The sequence below is a fragment of the Rattus rattus genome, chromosome 11, assembly GCF_011064425.1.
Source record: "Rattus rattus isolate New Zealand chromosome 11, Rrattus_CSIRO_v1, whole genome shotgun sequence".
Taxonomy (NCBI): domain Eukaryota; kingdom Metazoa; phylum Chordata; class Mammalia; order Rodentia; family Muridae; genus Rattus; species Rattus rattus.
Genome location: NC_046164.1, coordinates 43,052,966 through 43,070,672, shown reverse-complemented (window position 1 = coordinate 43,070,672; position 17,707 = coordinate 43,052,966). Strand labels below are relative to the sequence as shown.

The window sequence follows — 17,707 nt, the reverse complement described above, 5'->3', positions numbered from 1 at the left end:
GAGGGAATGGAAGATCCATAAAGGGCCTACGTAAACTCTTCTGATATTCAGACCTGGATGTGAGGATGGTCTTACAGGCTCATCTTTCTTGACAGTTCTGTGTTCTTTATTATTTATTTATGTTTTGGAGGGGCATCATCTATTTACAATATTCCATGTCTGTCTGTTTTTTTTTCCTTTCATTCTGTCTCATCAGAATTCTGTCTGCCCACTTAGCAATTTAGTAAAAGTTAAATTTTCTACAAGTGTGGATGAGATTTCACCATGTTTATAAAACACTTCTCTGCCTGTTAAAAGGAATTGAGGATTTATGTCTTTGACTAACATGCCCCAAAATTTGAATTCGCTTCTGAACTTAAATTGCCTGGTTTCTTGAACGTATAATGAATGAACGTGAAGTCTCTAACATGGAACATTATTAATATTTCACACTCAATAAGTTGTTGAAATCATTGAAGATCATTCTACCAGTAGTTTGTGGATTCTTAGGAAAGTGAAGATTGAGAGAAGAGCAGTCAGGGTTTTGATGACCTTTGACTCCAAATTATAATATGTGTGTGAACGCTGATTTCCCGCAGATGAAGCACCTTTTTTCATATGCTGTTACTGTTTTTCAGAGCTGTCTTCTTACACTGTAGTACAAGCTAGCCTCTAGCTCATGACTGTCCTTTCATCCCAGCCTCCCATGTCTGGCTTTATCTTATCCATTATTCACTAGGAAATGAAAACCGTGGCTCAGCATGAGACCAAACTTATCATCAAAGCATTGAGGATATGGTCAATTCATGAATCTGACAGGCTGCTTAGGTAGACTTTGTTCTCAGTATGATCTAGCAGTGTTTTGAGATGGTTCTGTAACAGTTCCTGTTGTGACCAGCAGATGCCTGCAAACACCATGGAATCATTGTGACCAGACCAGTTTAGAGAATGTAATTCTGGGTTTATGAAGGGTATATTGCTGGTCTATCCATGTTGTTTGTATTTGTTGCTTTGCCTTTTGAATCTAGACATCTAGAAAATTGAAAAGACTATTTTCTTTTAAAAGCACAGGAAGTTTCGTATTTATTTTTTGGCAGCATTGAAAGTCAGTGTGTTTGTCATTTTAAAAATGTATATAGAAATCATTGAAGAAAAACTTTTTGAATACTAGGTCTTTATTATTTTATAATATGTTCAGAATTTCTTACTCATCTGTCTTCATCTTCTCTAACTACTGCAGGAGATGTACTCAAAGGGAATAATCCCCCTCACTGCCATATCCACAGTACGGGCCCAAGGAGACAACAAATTTGAAATTGTTACAACACAAAGGACTTTTGTTTTTAGAGTAGAAAAAGAAGGTAAGATTATTTTCCATCCCTCTCTCTTTCTTTTCCTCCCTCCGTCTCTTTTGTAAGAATCTGGCTATGCAACTCAGTCTGACACAGAATTCAGTGTCAGTCCACACTGACTTTGAACTCTGACCTTGAACTCTGAACCCTCTGCCCTCATTTCTCCAAGCACTGAGAGTTCAGGTGCACACCAACATATCTGTGTCCGAGATAATTTCATTATCACTGGAAACACACTTAGAGCCCTTTGTTTTTCACAAAGCAGACTAATAAAACAGGTAAAGAAAACAACAGCCACTTTTAACTCTACTGCTTTCAAATACTTTATATTTTAAAGGGAGTTTTTTTGAATGCATAATGTTAAAACCTAACATGTTTAACCTAATGTTAAAACTGACAAGTTGCTCTCTGTATGGTTATTGTTTCATAGAAAAATCATTTAGTAGGAAGCTATTTATTAAGTACAGGACGTTTGTTTAAGCTATGGCTGTATATCAGTGGAAAATGGACAAAAATATCCTCTCACAGAGACCGTTTCAGTGTGTGATCTTGATAATGCAAAGTAGGTATTTAATAGTAAAAAGCAAATGTCCTAATTATAAACAAGTTGATTTTAGGGCAACATAGACAAGGAAGTTCTTAGCCAGATACACTGGCTTAGTAATCTTTGGGTCACAGATTTGGGCTGACTATTCTCACTGTATTATTTTTATGGGAATCATCAACTCTGTGACTCTTGACACAAAGGTGACATGTGGGGGAGAGAGAAATGCTTGCTGCTGAGAAAGATGACTCGAGTTTATCCCTGGGAACCATATCGTGGACAGAGATAATTGATTCCTGCAAGTTGTCTTCAGACTTAACCATGCACAAGGTGCATGTGTATCCCTACTCCTAAGCACATATATTTGTAGGCCCACACACAAACATACATGTATACACACATGCAAATGTGAACCCAACAGCAGAGATGTGAAATGTGTTTTGCAGAGTCTAAAAGTGTACAGAAGAGTATTTTCTAAAGTTGATTAGTACAGGAGGGAAAAGTATTGGGAAATGAATGTTCTGCCTCACACATTTGGTTGATTCTCATGATATAGGTGGCTGTAAACCACACTAGGTTTAAATAGCACAGGTGAGGCTACATCCTGATAAAATAATAAGATATTTACCTTGTATTAGGAACTGTGTTTGTGTAGATTTATAACTGGCCTGAGTTCTAGCAAAGTGCTGTCCCAGTATGCTCTATTTAAATAATGATCTATGAGGAGCTTACTGAGTATTGTGTATATACCAGGCATTTTGTCAAATCCAGCATCTTAACAACCTTGTAATGCACCTTGCATGATTATTGTTCATTTTAAACATGAGAGCATCTACCAGCAGATGGAAACAACTCTGATGCTAACCACTGAGCAGCAGCAGCATTGCCCTTTAGACTAGTCCAATTCCAGGACATGTGTTAGCATGTGGCACCAAGAAAGTGATCAATAAATATATATATTGAGAAAGTTCTCACTATTACTGAAGGTAATCAATAGTGCGTGTGTTCAGCTGCCTGTCAGGGAATAGTGTTTTTCAGACTTTGATTACTAATGATTTATGAGCCCAAACTAGAAGCTTATGTTGTTACTGAAAGCATAAACACCACGCTAAGCCCCCAAAAACATAGCATAAAAATATCAAATAACAATGCTTATAGGACATATTATAATATATAACAAATTATGTTGATCTTGTATATGGATAGTGTAGAAAACATCTCATATTTCTATTTATTTTTTAATTTTAAATACATTTTTAACTAAAATAAAATCACAGTGCTTCTTCCCTTTTTTTCCTTGATCCAACCCCTCCCAAATACCTGTTCTCAGACTCCTTTCATGTTTCTACCCTGAAGCTCAAGATAACCTCCTCTTCCCCAATTATTACACACACACACACACACACACACACACGTGTTTACAAATATATAAATAAACCTGCTGAGTCAGCTTTTGTCTGTGTGTATATGATTTTCGGGATAACCAATTTATATTGGTTAACCATTATGGGACTCATCCCTGGAAGAGACTAACTTTCTCTGTCAACAATCAGTTGTCTGTAGTTCCTGTCCAGTACTGTGGACCTGTGGGAATTTTCTCCCTTTCATGTAACATGTCTGTTGGTATTTCCATTGTTCAAATGTTGTTTATGCAGACATTTCTGGGAGAGACAGTGTCACAGCAGCAGACTTCCTGGTCTTCTGGTTCTTAACATTTTTCCTAACCCCTCTCGACCTTGTAGCCTAAACTATAGATGCAGGAGTGTCATATAGATGTAGCTGGGCTCCTCACCATCCATTGATGTCTGTATTGTGTCTAGTTGAGGTTTCCTGCTGTTTTCTCTATTTACTTTAAAACGAAGCTTCTTTGACAAGGGGTTGTAGCTATATTTATAGGTGATTATTAGGATAAAATTCAGAGAGTAGTAAGAAATTATGCTAGTCTAGCAAAGTGGCTACAGTAGATTGTCTTCTACAACCTCACTAGCCCTGGAAAGTTGGCTAGCCTTCTTGTACCAGGCATTGTTCCCTCCTGTTGAGTGGACTTGAAGTCCAATTAGGCTGCTGTTGGTTTCCATCAACATGGGCATGCCGTTTACTGTGCCCTGTGGCCATCTTCCCATTTTCCTCATTCCTGTGGTTCCTAGATGCCACCACTGACTGTTAATTGCTTCCCTCCCCCTGGAAGCTTTCATAGTATTTCCTGGTACTGTGGAAACTATACTGCAGGACTGTAACTCCCAAAGCCATGCAGAGCATGGCTGTTACCCTTCTTTACCTCCAAGCTAAGGTTGCTGAAGATAGTACACAGACCACAGGAATCATGTTATTCAAGTTCACCTGGTAGTTACAGTAAAACAACATTGGAATAGAGATCACTAACCTGGCCTACAGCCACCCTCGTTCCTTTATAAATTACCCCATAGATTCTTGACTGCCTCTACCCTGATGTGTTTTATAGAACATTGTGTATGAGTAGCCTCTTCTGTAAATCATACCTAAAACACTCTTACAGTTTGGCATCTGTAACATTTAAAATATCCAATGTTTTGATTATTCTGGGTTAACGTGATAAAAATATTGCTGTTTTCTTAATTAAATTTGCAATATGCTAAAATAGTATTACTTTGAAATTAGTCTTCCTCAGAGAGAAATTTCATATTGAATCCTATTGCTCCGGAATAAGGTGGTTATTTTGGGATTCATGGCATTATGGCCTCCAGTCATCTGTATATCTATTCATTGCTACCTATATGACTTTTTCTAAGCAGGTGATGCTATGGGGACATAGCCCTCAGGGTTAGAGCAGAGATGAATATTCTGATGGGGTTTGTGTCCAGCACTGCTCTCACATCTTGGCTGTCATTTGTAGGTGGTGCGTTTCTGTCTATCTGAGCACATTGCAGACACTGGATCACTCAGTCCCCCAAGAGAGCTCTGACTCAGATACCTAAGAGGCTTTTAAATTACAAACAATATATTAGACCTGGTATAAGAAGAAGGGTTACAAGAACAACATGGCCAGAGCATGAAATTATGAAATATTTTCTGTCTCTTCCCTTTTGCAACCTCCTTATTGTTAAAAGTGACTCTCTGCTTTGTTGAGTACTCCGTATGGTTCTGGAAGTCTCTTATAGGACCATGCTAGAATTCTAAATTGCTTTAAAATATTATGTTACAAATAATGTCTTTTGAACAAAGGAATGCAGAAATCTCTACTTTGCACTAGTAATATTAATAATATTCTATTATTCTAATAATATTATTCTAATAATAACATACTTCTGGGATTAGGGAACTAGCTCAATTGTAAAGAACTTACTATGCAAGAACAAGAACTTGGGTTCCATCCCAGAGTGCACATAAAGCCAGGGGTAGAAGAAGTTTGTGATTCCAGTGCTGCTATGGCAAAATATGAAGCAAATAAAGGAGAATCTGGACATTGACAGACAAGCTACTGTATCAGTGAATAAAAACCTGTCACAAACAAGGCAGAAGACCTGTAGTGACACTGCAGGCTATGTTCTGACCTCTATATTGAGACCATGACAGGCATTTGTATACGCACACACACCCACACACACACAGCTACTCAGTACTACTCAGACGTTTGCCCAGTTTCAAACTCTATATGTGTTTGTAAACTTTTCTGAAAATTGAGTGGCTATTCTGAAGCAATTAGTGGCTTCTTTAGCTCTGTGATGTTTTCTCTACACTGATTTTAACTAGGATCATCTGTGTGTCCGTGAGTATGGAAGTTATCTATTCAAACCTAACCAAATGGCCTAACCATTTCATGCAAAGCTAAAGATGACTCTCCCTCACCCAGAATCCAACAGTTTTAAAAAATTTTCCACAGTTAGTCATAGGGCTCCATGAGACCCTTCTCCATCTATGATTGCCATTTGATATAGCAGTCTCGTCAAGACCCAGTGCATGTAAGAGTGGCTCTAATGAAATCACATTTGTAGTGGCTATCCTGTGCTGAAGATAGCATTTCTTAAGTTCCCCCCATCCCACATTTGCCTCTTATATGCTTTCTTAAAACATTTCTGAAAATTTCTCTGAGCTTTATCAAATTGAGGGCCACTCCATATTAAGGAATACATGTCTGGTACTGTAAACCTGGTCCAAACCCCATGGCTGGGAAGGTCATAGACCCTCACTGCTGTTGTATAAAATAGTCTTGGCACAAAATTATAGTTTAAATGGTTCTGTTTATATGCATAGAGCCTATTCTTTGCTGTGAGCTGTAGTGAATGTGGAGACATGTAACTGTTTAAAATAAATGACAGATTAGTCCCCAGCCCCCAAAGAGACATCCTTCCTTATTCTTTGCTTATTTCCCATTATTCCTGGAAGTCTCAGGAGGTAAATTGCCCTAGGGATAGATCAGTTTAGTACTGCTCTAATATATATATGCTTAATACACGCAGTTGACAATTTCAAATTAATTATGGAGAGATTGAGATAATATGCTGGCTGTGATCCAAAAACAACAAAGTCTATTTTGTTATAGTTGTATTTGAAACATTTATGAATATTCAGCAAAGTAACCATGTTTTAGGTTACTTGGCAGAAATACCTTGTATGAAACCAACATTCAAGAGTTCTATGTATTCATTTGAAGGAAGCCAGGAACAGACTGGGCATTCTCAGGCAGCTAGGAGGAGCGACTCCAAGCCTACCCCTATAGTGATACACTTTCTCCAGCAAGTCCATACCTTCTAATAGTGCCATTCCTTAGGCCAACCATATTGAAACCATGACATTTGCCTTTCTCTCTCTCTCTCTCTCTCTCTCTCTCTCTCTCTCTCTCTCTCTCTCTCTCTCTTTTCTTCCTTCCTTCCTTCCTTCCTTTCTTTCTTCTTCCTTTCTTTCTATTTATCTATCTATCTACTTATCTATATATCTATTTATCTTTATTTATTGTTTTTTATTTACCTTTGATAGTCCCTCTCCTGTTTAGTTTGGGAGCCATTGCTCTCATTAAGCATAAAGCTTTCCGTTTGGTTTTTGCATTTCATCTCTTTTATCTACATCTATGGTTCCTTTCTTACAGAGGTTGTCTTTGCACATATGTTGTTGTTAGTCTACTAAGATATGCAGTGCCCTGAAAATGGGCAGTGTTTTGTGAACTGCATTGCCCTGCCATTTTTCATGGTCAGTTTATGAGACCAAAGTTCCTTTTATTCTGGGCTATTCATTTTTGGCTTAACATGCATGAGTCAGTAATGCCTTATTCCCTTTAGTACACTGATACTTTGACTGTCCATGTATGTCATTTTAATTTTCTTGTATGTCTATTGTGTTATTACTGAATTCTGCTCCCAGAGTGTTGTATCAATCATAAACACAGACATCTCAATTGTCTCTCCTCCTTGCTAGTTATCCAGAAGTGGTTTTTGGTTTCCCTTTTTTTCTGTAATTCAAAGTGGTTAGTGGATATTTTCTGTCCATATTTCTCATAATTGCCTTGTAAGTTTAAAAGTATCGATATGCTCCTTTTAAAGTTAAGTCTGAGAGCTGATGGTGGTTCCTGCTGCTTTTTGTCTTGTGTTGTCCTTGCTCAGTGTTCTGATCTGCCATCCTCGATTCAATTTTATTTTAACATTGTCCTTCATTCTCAAGATCTATCACTTATCCCCCTTTTTTTGATGGTGCCAAATGCAGTTGTGTAGGAGTTGAACTAACTTCCCTTACAGTTTCACCAATACATTTCTCAACGACCTCCAATAAATCCCTTCTCTCTGTTGAATGGACTCATGTATTATTCGATACCATTTGTATGACATTTATTCTAGTCCGTGCTCCATTATCTGTCAAATCTAACTTGACTTATTGTCTTGGTTGCTCCTTGGAGACTATGCCACCAGTCGTGTGTGATATGTTACTGAAGGTCACTTAGCTTTTATACCATGTTTTACCTTGGTAGCTGGGTTACAAAGCATTATTTTATATAATAAAGAACATAAATGGTATGTAATCACTAATAAGTAGATATTAGACCAAAAGCTCAGAATGCCCATTTTACAACTCACAGACAATATGGAGTATAGAAAGAAGGATGAAAGACCACGGTGTGGATGCTTCAGTTCTGTATTGAGAGGGGAACAGGATGATAGTGGAAGGTGGAGGGAGAGGGGGACCAAGGAGGGAGAGGATTGGGGGGAGCGATATCAGGAACTGGAGGAGATGTGAGAGAGGTACAGAGGGTCAAGAAATCAAACAAAAATATGTATCAGGGGGGATAAGGAACTGGGGATAGCCACTGGATGGTCCCAGACACGAAGGAAATGTAAGGTTCTGAGGACCCAACGGGGATGACGTTAGCCAAAATGCACAGAGAAGGAGGAGAGAGAACCTGTTGAGACCACCTCCAGTAGATAGGCAAGGTCGAGGGTTGGGGCCACCTACCATCTCTAAGTTTTAAACCCAGAAATGTTCATGTCCAAAGGAAGAACAGGGACAAAAAATGGTTCCTTGGGAGGTCGGGCCAGTAACTGACCAATGCAGATGTGGATGCTTGGACCCAACCATCAGACTGAGCTTAGGGAACCTGATGGGGGAGCTGGCAGAAGGACTGGAGGAGCAGTAGGGGATTGCAATCCTATTGGAAGAACAACGTAGGCTGGCCTGACCACCCAGTTCTCCCAGAGTCTAGACTATGGAGTGTACAGGGAGGGATCCATGGCTCTAGATACATATGTAGCCAAAGTTGGCCTGACAGAAAGGGGAGGGAATGCCCTTGGTCCTGTGGAGGCCTGATGCCCCAGTGTAGGGGGAGTGATGGGGCTGGAGAGCGTGGTTGGGTAGGGGAGGACCTTCATGCAGGCAAAGGGGACGGGGAGGTCAGATGTGTGATGGGGGGTTGGTGGAGGTCTAACCAGGAAGTGAGATATCATGGGCTGAGTGGTTGGGTGGGATATCATTTGAGATGTAAACGAATGGAATGATTAATAAAAAAAATAATAAAACAGGCCAAAAAAAAGATAGGCCAAAGATAATAAAAAGTTATAAAGAATCATTTGTTGAGTATTTCCCTGCTTAACCCACCAGTTGTGAAGTGATACTGCTTTTTTCTAAAAGCTTTGTTTTAGATATTTGGGAAAAATCCAACAGGGGTGGGGTGTATGTAAATTAGAAGTTTCTTGACCTAGTTACAGTGAAAAAACTGAAAGGAAGAATCACACTTATATGGCCTTCAAAAGAACTCCTCTTTGTGTAACTACTTTTTGCAACTCTGACTCTCCATTCTCCATAACCTCCCAAAATACCATCACCAGCTGGTGGCTCCAAGCTCCAACCAAGACCCTAATGGAAATATTTCATTTCAAAATTATAGTAGAGAGAAAACCCAGTCTCCTGAATCATGTCAGACATGAAGAAGGTATTAGGTCTCCAGAAGTTCTTTGTAAATGCAGTCTTATTTGGGGCTGAAATGGAGCCTAAGATGTGGCGTCTTCTGTATGATCCTAGAAGAAGCTCATCATACTGGCTCCAGGGCATCTGCATAGTCTTTTTGTTCTGTTAAAATTGAACTCCTGCCTCTGCTAACAGTGAAATTCAGGCTGTGATTGTGGTAAAGAACTTTGTATGTGATGTGCTTCATAAGCAAGAGGATCTTATGTCGATATTCTTTGTTGGTATGTCTTACATATTTTCTCCTTTAATTTCAGAAGAGAGGAATGATTGGATCAGTGTATTATTAAGTGCACTGAAGTCGCCATCACTTACATCACAGTTGCAAGCAGCCGTGTCACCTGAGAAATGTGGATATCTTGAATTGAGAGGCTATAAAGCCAAAATTTTTACTGTGTTAAGGGGCAACAGTGTGTGGCTTTGCAAAAACGAGCAGGTGAGCCTTGTGATATTAACTGTAAATTACTATTCTTTAATGACAGCAACCGTGCTTAGCTTTTGAGAGCCATGTGTATTTTTATTTATAGTCTTGGTTTTGCTTTAAAAGCTCTATTAACGATAACAAAGAAAATCTGGATGAATGCTTTGTTTCAGAAAAGTATCTTCATTAGATGGGAGGATTGCTAGTGGACTGAGGAAATAGCATTGTTGAAAAGTATGCCTTAATTGAAGTAACATATAGCTGTCAGATGAGAATAAATACAGATGTTTATGGATGGGCCAAATTCCATTTCTTTGTGGTATAAGACCAAAAAAAAAAATAATCAGTAACTCAGTGTATTACTTGCTTTTTTGTTGATGTGACAACAGCATGACCAAAGCCCCCTATAGAAGAGGCAATTGATTTTAGCTTAATGTTCTAGAATAAAGAAAGAGTCCAGTATGGCAGTGAGGCATGGCAGTAAGAATAGGAAGCTCTGAGCATACATCTTGAGCCATACTCATGAGCACAAATCAAAGTGGGTGAGTGGGAAGGTCCTAGGATTAAAGATCACAAATCTGCCACAGTGACTTGCTTCCTCCTCAAGGCCACACCCCTCACATCTCTAACACCTCCTCCCAAACAGTGTTACTGAGGGAAGACCAAATTCTGAGCCAGTGGGGTATGTAGCTCCTTGAAACTGCCACTCCAAGTTTATCATCTTTATTTTTATCATCTTTATTCTGTTTGTCATGAAATTGCTTTGATAATAGAGCAATAGTATAGAGCTGTGGGTATAGAGATATGTTGGTGCATATGCTTGCAGCCATGTCTGTCTGTCTGTCTTATCTATCTTTCTTTCTTTTTAGATATATACATATACATATGTCACATATATGCACATATATGGGCTTTAATTATATTGTTTTTGGTCAAATCACTAAAGAGATAATTTAAGTATTTTTTTGAGGAGGCTTGTGGATAATTAAAGTGTTTTTCTGTGTTTTACAAGCTTCATGCTTGATTTTGTAGTGCAGTTTCCTTTTCTCTACCATTTAGACTTTTGCATGTAGAAGCAAATTCTTCATTAGGTACTTAGTTCTTATTTGAGATATGAAATAGTGTATTTTGAATAGAAATGAATTCTAGAATGAATTCATTTAATAATGGACTATGGTAAGTTTCAAAATTGACTCTTTTCCTGTCTAAAGCAGAGTTATCAACTGAAAACAAGCAGTAGGGAAAAAAAATAACAATACAGCTCTTTAACCAAAAGCACCCTCAAAATTCATTGTGAATGTATTCATTATTTGGGGTGGGTAATGTCAGCCAATTAGCTGTGGTAGGCATCACTGAGTAACATCAGCAAACTAATAATGTGAATATTTATCATAATCCTAAAAAAAGTGACATACAGCTTAACAGGGTATGTGAACTGGATGTGAATATTGTGTCTGAAGTCTGTGAGGATAGGTGATTAAAACTTTTCTCATTGGAATTCAGGCCAAAACTCATAATTTGCAACTATCTGAGTTGAAGTTTTTCTGCCGAATTGAGGTATTCATTTTTGTATTTGCACAGACCCAGTACCATCCCTATTATTCATTTCATTGCTCACATTAACTAGATTATCCGAGTGTATGTTATTTTCTAGAAATAATATATTTTCGAGTTTTATTAACACTTTGGAAGAAGGACTATTTTTTTTTTGAAATCATTGCTTTAGTAATATTTTGAATGTGGAATCTAAAATGTTTGTCCCTGGCTAAATGCCAGGTACTATGCTAATTAATTTATAAACACTCCCTTTTAAACTTTCATATAATTATCGGAAGAAGATCCTGTCATCTGTGAATTAAATGAATAAAATGAAGTTTATATAATTGGTACAGGGCTAACAGTTCCATCATGCCAAGCTTCATTTAAAACTAGAATTTTTTTAATTCTAAGTTTGTCTTCTTACTAAAAGCTCTATTTAAATCTTTTCTCAACTTTTATGTTTTAGAAATAAGCAAGGACTACTATTGTGACTAATTACATTGCCTCGGAATTTGGGGGCAAGCACTTAATGTTGTGTCAGGCTGTGCACTCTCAAAAGCATGTACATATCTACCAGGGCAGTTTCATCTACAAGGTGAAAATCTACAAGAGCAGCTACAGGTAGTCGGCCCAGTGCTTTAGTTGTCTGTTCATTTGCTTTGCTTTCCCAAGACAGGGTCTCTTGTAGCATATGACCTTGAACTCTTCTCCTCCTGTCTCCTGTCAGTGCTGTATTCCATGGGAAAGCATTATGAAGTGGTCCCAAATACAGGGCAACAAATAAATTTGAGAATTAGAAACATTTCCATTTATGCAAATAAATAAATTATTTTAAAAATTGAAAGCAGTGAGACTGACATCTTTGAATAAGTAACCTATTTTTAAAATAAACACATATTAATGTACATTTATTTAGTTTCTTCCTTTCACACATCGAGGTGGTTATATTTTACCTTTAAAGACATATTTGTGTGTGTGTGTGTGTGTGTGTGTGTGTGTGTGTGTGTGTGTGTGTGTTGCTTGCGTCCTCTTATATAGAGTCTTCTTGACTAGTGGTAAAGTTGAACAAGCCATGCATGCAGTCCTATTCCAGCCTTTGAAGCCTTTCCCTTTTGGTATTTTCCTATTGTCCTGAGGAAAGCTGTCTATTACTGACCTCATATGGGGAAGCAGCTAATGGGAAGAATCTCTCAGGCTGCTGAGAGAGGACAGACTTTCTCCTCAACATGAACGACATCACCCAATTGAGGTTTTTGGTCTGCTTTAGGACGGTACTGGATGATGGTGTTATCTATTGTTGTAAATGCACACACACACTCACACACACACACACGCACACATGCACATACACGTGTGCGTGCACACATGCATGCACACCAATAATTTTTAAAGGTTATGAAACAAATGTATTCCTTCAAAAGTGTGAGATGTTTATTTTTGAACTTTTGTATAATTTGTATTAGATGTACTAATAGCTATGTAACAGAACATAATTGCTTTATTCATAAAGAGCAAATTCATTGCACATGTAATTTCTTGGTATAAAGACATGTTGTTTTTTTATTTTTATTTTATTATTTTTTTAACGAGTATTTCTTATTTACATTTCGAATGTTATTCCCTTTCCCGGTTTCCAGGCCAACATTCCCCTAGCCCCTCCCCTTCCCCTTCTATATGGGTGTTCTTCTCCCTATCCTCCCCCCATTACCACCCTCCCCAACAATCACGTTCACTGGGGGTTCAGTCTTAGCAGGACCAAGGGCTTCCCCTTCCACTGGTGCTCTTACTAGGCTATTCATTGCTACCTATGAGGTTAGAGTCCAGGGTCAGTCCATGTATAGTCTTTGGGTAGTGGCTTAGTCCCTAGAAGCTCTGGTTGGTTGGTATTGTTGTTCATATCGGGTCTTGAGCCCCTTCAAACTCTTCCAGTCCTTTCTCTGATTCCTTCAACGGGGGTCCCGTTCTCAGGTCAGTGGTTTGCTGTTGGCATTCGCCTATGTATTTGCTGTATTCTGGCTGTGTCTCTCAGGAGAGATCTACATCCGGTTCCTGTAGACCTGCACTTCTTTGCTTCATCCATATTGTCTAATTGGGTGGCTGTATATGTATGGGTCACATGTGGGGCAGGTTCTGAATGGGTGTTCCTTCTGCCTCTGTTTTAATCTTTGCCTCCCTATTCCCTGCCAAGGGTATTCTTGTTCCCCTTTTAAAGAAGGAGTGAAGCATTCCCATTTTGGTCATCCGTCTTGAGTTTCATGTTTCTGTGCATCTAGGGTAATTCAAGCATTTGGGCTAATAGCCACTTATCAATGAGTGCATACCATGTGTGTTTTTCTGTGATTGGGTTACCTCACTCAGGATGATATTTTCCAGTTCCATCCATTTGCCTATAATTTCATAAAGTCATTGTTTTTGATAGCTGAGTAATATTCCATTGTGTAGATGTACCACATTTTCTGTATCCATTCTTCTGTTGAAGGGCATCTGGGTTCTTTCCAGCTTCTGGCTATTATAAATAAGGCTGCTATGAACATAGTGGAGCACGTGTCTTTTTCATATGTTGGGGCATCTTTTGAGTATATGCCCAAGAGAGGTATAGCTGGATCCTCAGGCAGTTCAATGTCCAATTTTCTGAGGAACCTCCAGATTGATTTCCAGAATGGTTGTACCAGTCTGCAATCCCACCAACAATCGAGGAGTGTTCCTCTTTGTCCACATCCTCGCCAGCATTTGCTGTTGCCTGAGTTTTTGATCTTAGCCATTTTCACTGGTGTGAGGTGAAATCTCAGGGTTGTTTTGATTTGCATTTCCCTTATGACTAAAGATGTTGAACATTTCTTTAGGTGTTTCTCAGCCATTCGGCATTCCTCAGCTGTGAATTCTTTGTTTAGCTTTGAACCCCATTTTTTAATAGGGTTATTTCTCTCCCTGCAGTCTAACTTCTTGAGTTCTTTGTATATTTTGGATATAAGCCCTCTATCCGTTGTAGGATTGGTAAAGATCTTTTCCCAATCTGTTGGTTGCCGTTTTGTCCTAACCGCAATAAGACATGTTGTTTTAAAAAGAGATTGATCTATAACATTCTAACCAAGGAATTATATTCAGTGATCTTTCAATTAGTGGATAAATAATTTTACTAATTTGTTGATTGTTCCAGTAAGAATGAACAGACACTAGATAAAAGATAAGGTTGGCCATTAAAGAGAAATCTTATTTACCCTAACCACATGTGTTAGATTGGAAGGTTGCAGCTAGGGTTTTCATTCTTGCTCTATTAAGGCAAACTGTTTCAGATAATGCAGTTAGTCCTTTTAACTAGCATCGTTCTGAAGGAAATAGAGCACTGCCTCTAAAGTTGTCATTACTTTTTTGAAATTTCATATTTCTGGCCCTATTCCTCGTGTGTTAGCTTAACCTTTGGGTATGTAGTGTGTATGCATCCATGAAGAGTACCAAATGTGGTACTCTATGGGATATATAAGTCCAGATCCACACATCCAGCTAAAGGGAGGAAGAAAATCCTGGAGTTGGAAAATGTATAAAACTTACTTTTACCAAACCTGTGTTAACAGCAATGGGTCTTTTATTCACCCCTGGATGATATACAGTTTTTTACTGTTAATCTATCTAGAAGAATAACCTTTTAAAGTTGAACATTTTGAAACACTGGTATAAGATCTTGCAAACATTTTAGTAAAGATTAAAAAAATCATTATTGCTGTCTATCTTGGAAGGATTGTTCATAGCACTTTGTATATCATTTCACAACTCTACGGCTTGGGCTTTGCACTTTTGCACACTTACTGAAATGTCAGTGATTCATATACAAGTTTAAAATGTTCAGCCTTTCTGGAAAAGCCTCCTTACTGCATGTTTCACTTCATGTAGAGCTGCATGATCGAGTAACTCCTTCTTCTTCTTCTTTTTTTTTTCTGTTTTTTCCTTTCTTTTTTTTTTTTCTTTTTTCTTTTTTTTTTTTTTTTTGGATTATTTTCTTTTATTGGATATTTCCTTTATTTACATTTTAAATGTTATCCCGTTTCCTGGTTTCATCATCCAGAAACCCTCCATCCCATCCCACTTCCTTTCCTATTGTTAGAGTGCTCCCCCAACCAACCACCCACTCCCTCCCTCCCTCCTGCCCTGCATGGCCTTCCCCTACACTGGGGTATCAGAGCTCCCTGGGACTAAACCACCAACCAAAGACCATAAATGGGCTTGTGACAAAAGTGAGTTTAAGGTGAACTTAAGTGAGAAAATGCATGTTCTTTTCTCAGGACTAGAGACAGGGACTGGAGGGACTGATGGCTCCAGCCTCATTTGTAGCAGAGGATGGCCTTGTGGGACCTCAATGGGAGGAGTGGTTCTTGGTCCTGGTTTTCACAAACTCCAATGGCTCCATAAGAATTTAGGAAAAGGGAAAGCCATTAGAGGCCATTTTCATTTGTTTGATCCATGAGTTTCTTTCACTCCGTTTGGCCAGAATTTACTCTGCTTTGAAGATGGATGTATACCCATCTAGACCCTATCGTCTAATCCTCATTGATGCTTTCTCAATGCCAGCCTGCCTGCAGAAGCATCCTCAGGAAACTTTGATTTTCTGAATCTGTTTCTAGTCCTGAGAAAAGAACATGCATTTTCTCACTTAAGTTCACCTTAAACTCACTTTTGTCACAAGCCCATTTATGGTGTTTGAAATTCCCTCTCATTCTTAAGAGCATCAGTGTGAGCCTGCTGGCAGTCTTGCTGTTCATCTATGTGTGTTGTGTTCTCTGACTGGTGTAACTCCATGAATAATATACATCAACCTGCATTTAACACAGTCTCTGGTTTCCTGGCTGCTCAGTTCAAAGGCTCTCTCATTCTCCCTTGCTTTGTGCACTTGCCTTCATTTCTACATTGCTGGAGTCGAAACCCAGAGGGGCTCTCAGGCTGCAGAGCAGAGAGACCAGAGAGGATTCATATAAAATATTGCCAGAGGTGTTTTTAGTCTTTTCTTTTTTCAGCTAGGCTCTAAGAAGTAAAAGGGGAAAAGACATGGAGATTTAGAGAAGACCCTTGTTAGAGATGCAATAGCATCTTGGAAAACAGCACTAGAATTCTTCGCCTAATTACCCAGTGCACGGCCCTCATTGCACAAATTAAATGTCACCCCTTACATATTTAGCTCCATTTCAGAAGCCTTCCTTCCCTGTTTCAGTTTTCACAATTTTCTTCTATTCCTTATACCTGCAGTGTGTTAGACTTGTGACAGCATTTATGTATTATCACTTTCAATCTGTTTAAAAGGACTTCTGTAATTGGTTGTATGTGGGCTATATTAAAGTCATTATGTTTCAAGATTCATCTGAACACTTAGGAAGTATTTAGCAGGCACTTTTTTATTTCTGGCTGGTTATAGATGCAAGCTTACCTTGTGGAAAGTCAACTGATCTCTGCTCTCTGGAAGCTTAGTTTGTGGTGAGAATAACAAAGTAGCATACATTACCAGGAACTTTCTGAGAATCTCTGTGCAACATTTTTAGATTTCAGTTCATCTCATGTGCGCACTCTGTATGTGTTCATATGTGTGTGGCCATATGTGTGTGTGTGTATGATGGTGTGTGCAGTGTGTGAATGCATAAGGAGATCAGCTGCTATCATCAAGAGTCTTCCTTAATGCTCTTTTATCTTACTGAGACAGGGTTTCTCCCTTGAAACAGGATCTCATGAGTTTGTCTTGCCTCACTACCCAGCTTGCTCTGGGGAATTCCTATATCTGAATTCCAAGCACTACCTTGGGAACTATAGGCAGGGTGGCATTGACATGTATTTCAGAATTCTAATCTCTGGTCTTCATGCTTTCAGAATGTCAGGTACTTTAACCACCGATCCATCTCCCCATTCTTCTTCTAGCTTCAATCAATTCAAATCAAATTGTTCCCTTTCTCTCCATCTTTCTGTTTGTCTTTTGCTGCCTCTCTATCTCTCCTTTCTCTGTCTGCCCCTCCTCAATGGGTAGATGTAAATTTAGTACTTAACCTAACAATTATTCCTCAGGATGGAGGATATGACTCAATGGGCAAAATAGTTTGTCAGGCAAGCAAAAAGACCCGAGTTTGAATCCTCAGAACATGTAAAAACAAGATATTTAACCAGGGGTGGGGGTGGGGGGGCATCAGCAGTATAGTTTTCCTACAAGGACATGGGAGGAGAATCTTCAGAAACATTCTAGCAAGTAGCCTGTTATATAGAGCACCAATGCCACGAAGAGACCTTGTCTCAAACAAGGTCAAGTAGAAGACTGACACTTGAGGTTGTCCTTTCTCCCCCACAGACACACATACCTACAGATAGGCACAATGACAAACACACAGAATTCCTCTGACACTTTTCCTCAAGACCCATTTACATTTAAAATGTTGTCTACTGTGGTTTAGAAAGATGGCTCAGCAGTTAGGAACAAGGACT

General features: G+C 38.8%; 1 protein-coding gene across 2 annotated transcripts in view; it reads left to right on the top strand.

Annotated features, from left to right (window-relative positions):
* The first annotated feature begins 1,177 nt into the window (after positions 1–1,177).
* Arap2 (ArfGAP with RhoGAP domain, ankyrin repeat and PH domain 2) overlaps positions 1,178–17,707 on the top strand; it is a 131,728-nt gene continuing 115,198 nt past the window's right edge. The window contains exons 1-2 of one of the 2 annotated variants that reach the window (XM_032915862.1): positions 1,178–1,340; positions 9,555–9,733. In XM_032915862.1, the coding sequence (XP_032771753.1) occupies positions 1,223–1,340; positions 9,555–9,733 (297 nt within the window). In that variant the 5' untranslated portion in view covers positions 1,178–1,222. The remainder of the gene's footprint in view (positions 1,341–9,554; positions 9,734–17,707) is intronic. The other variant, XM_032915864.1, reaches the window with a different exon arrangement.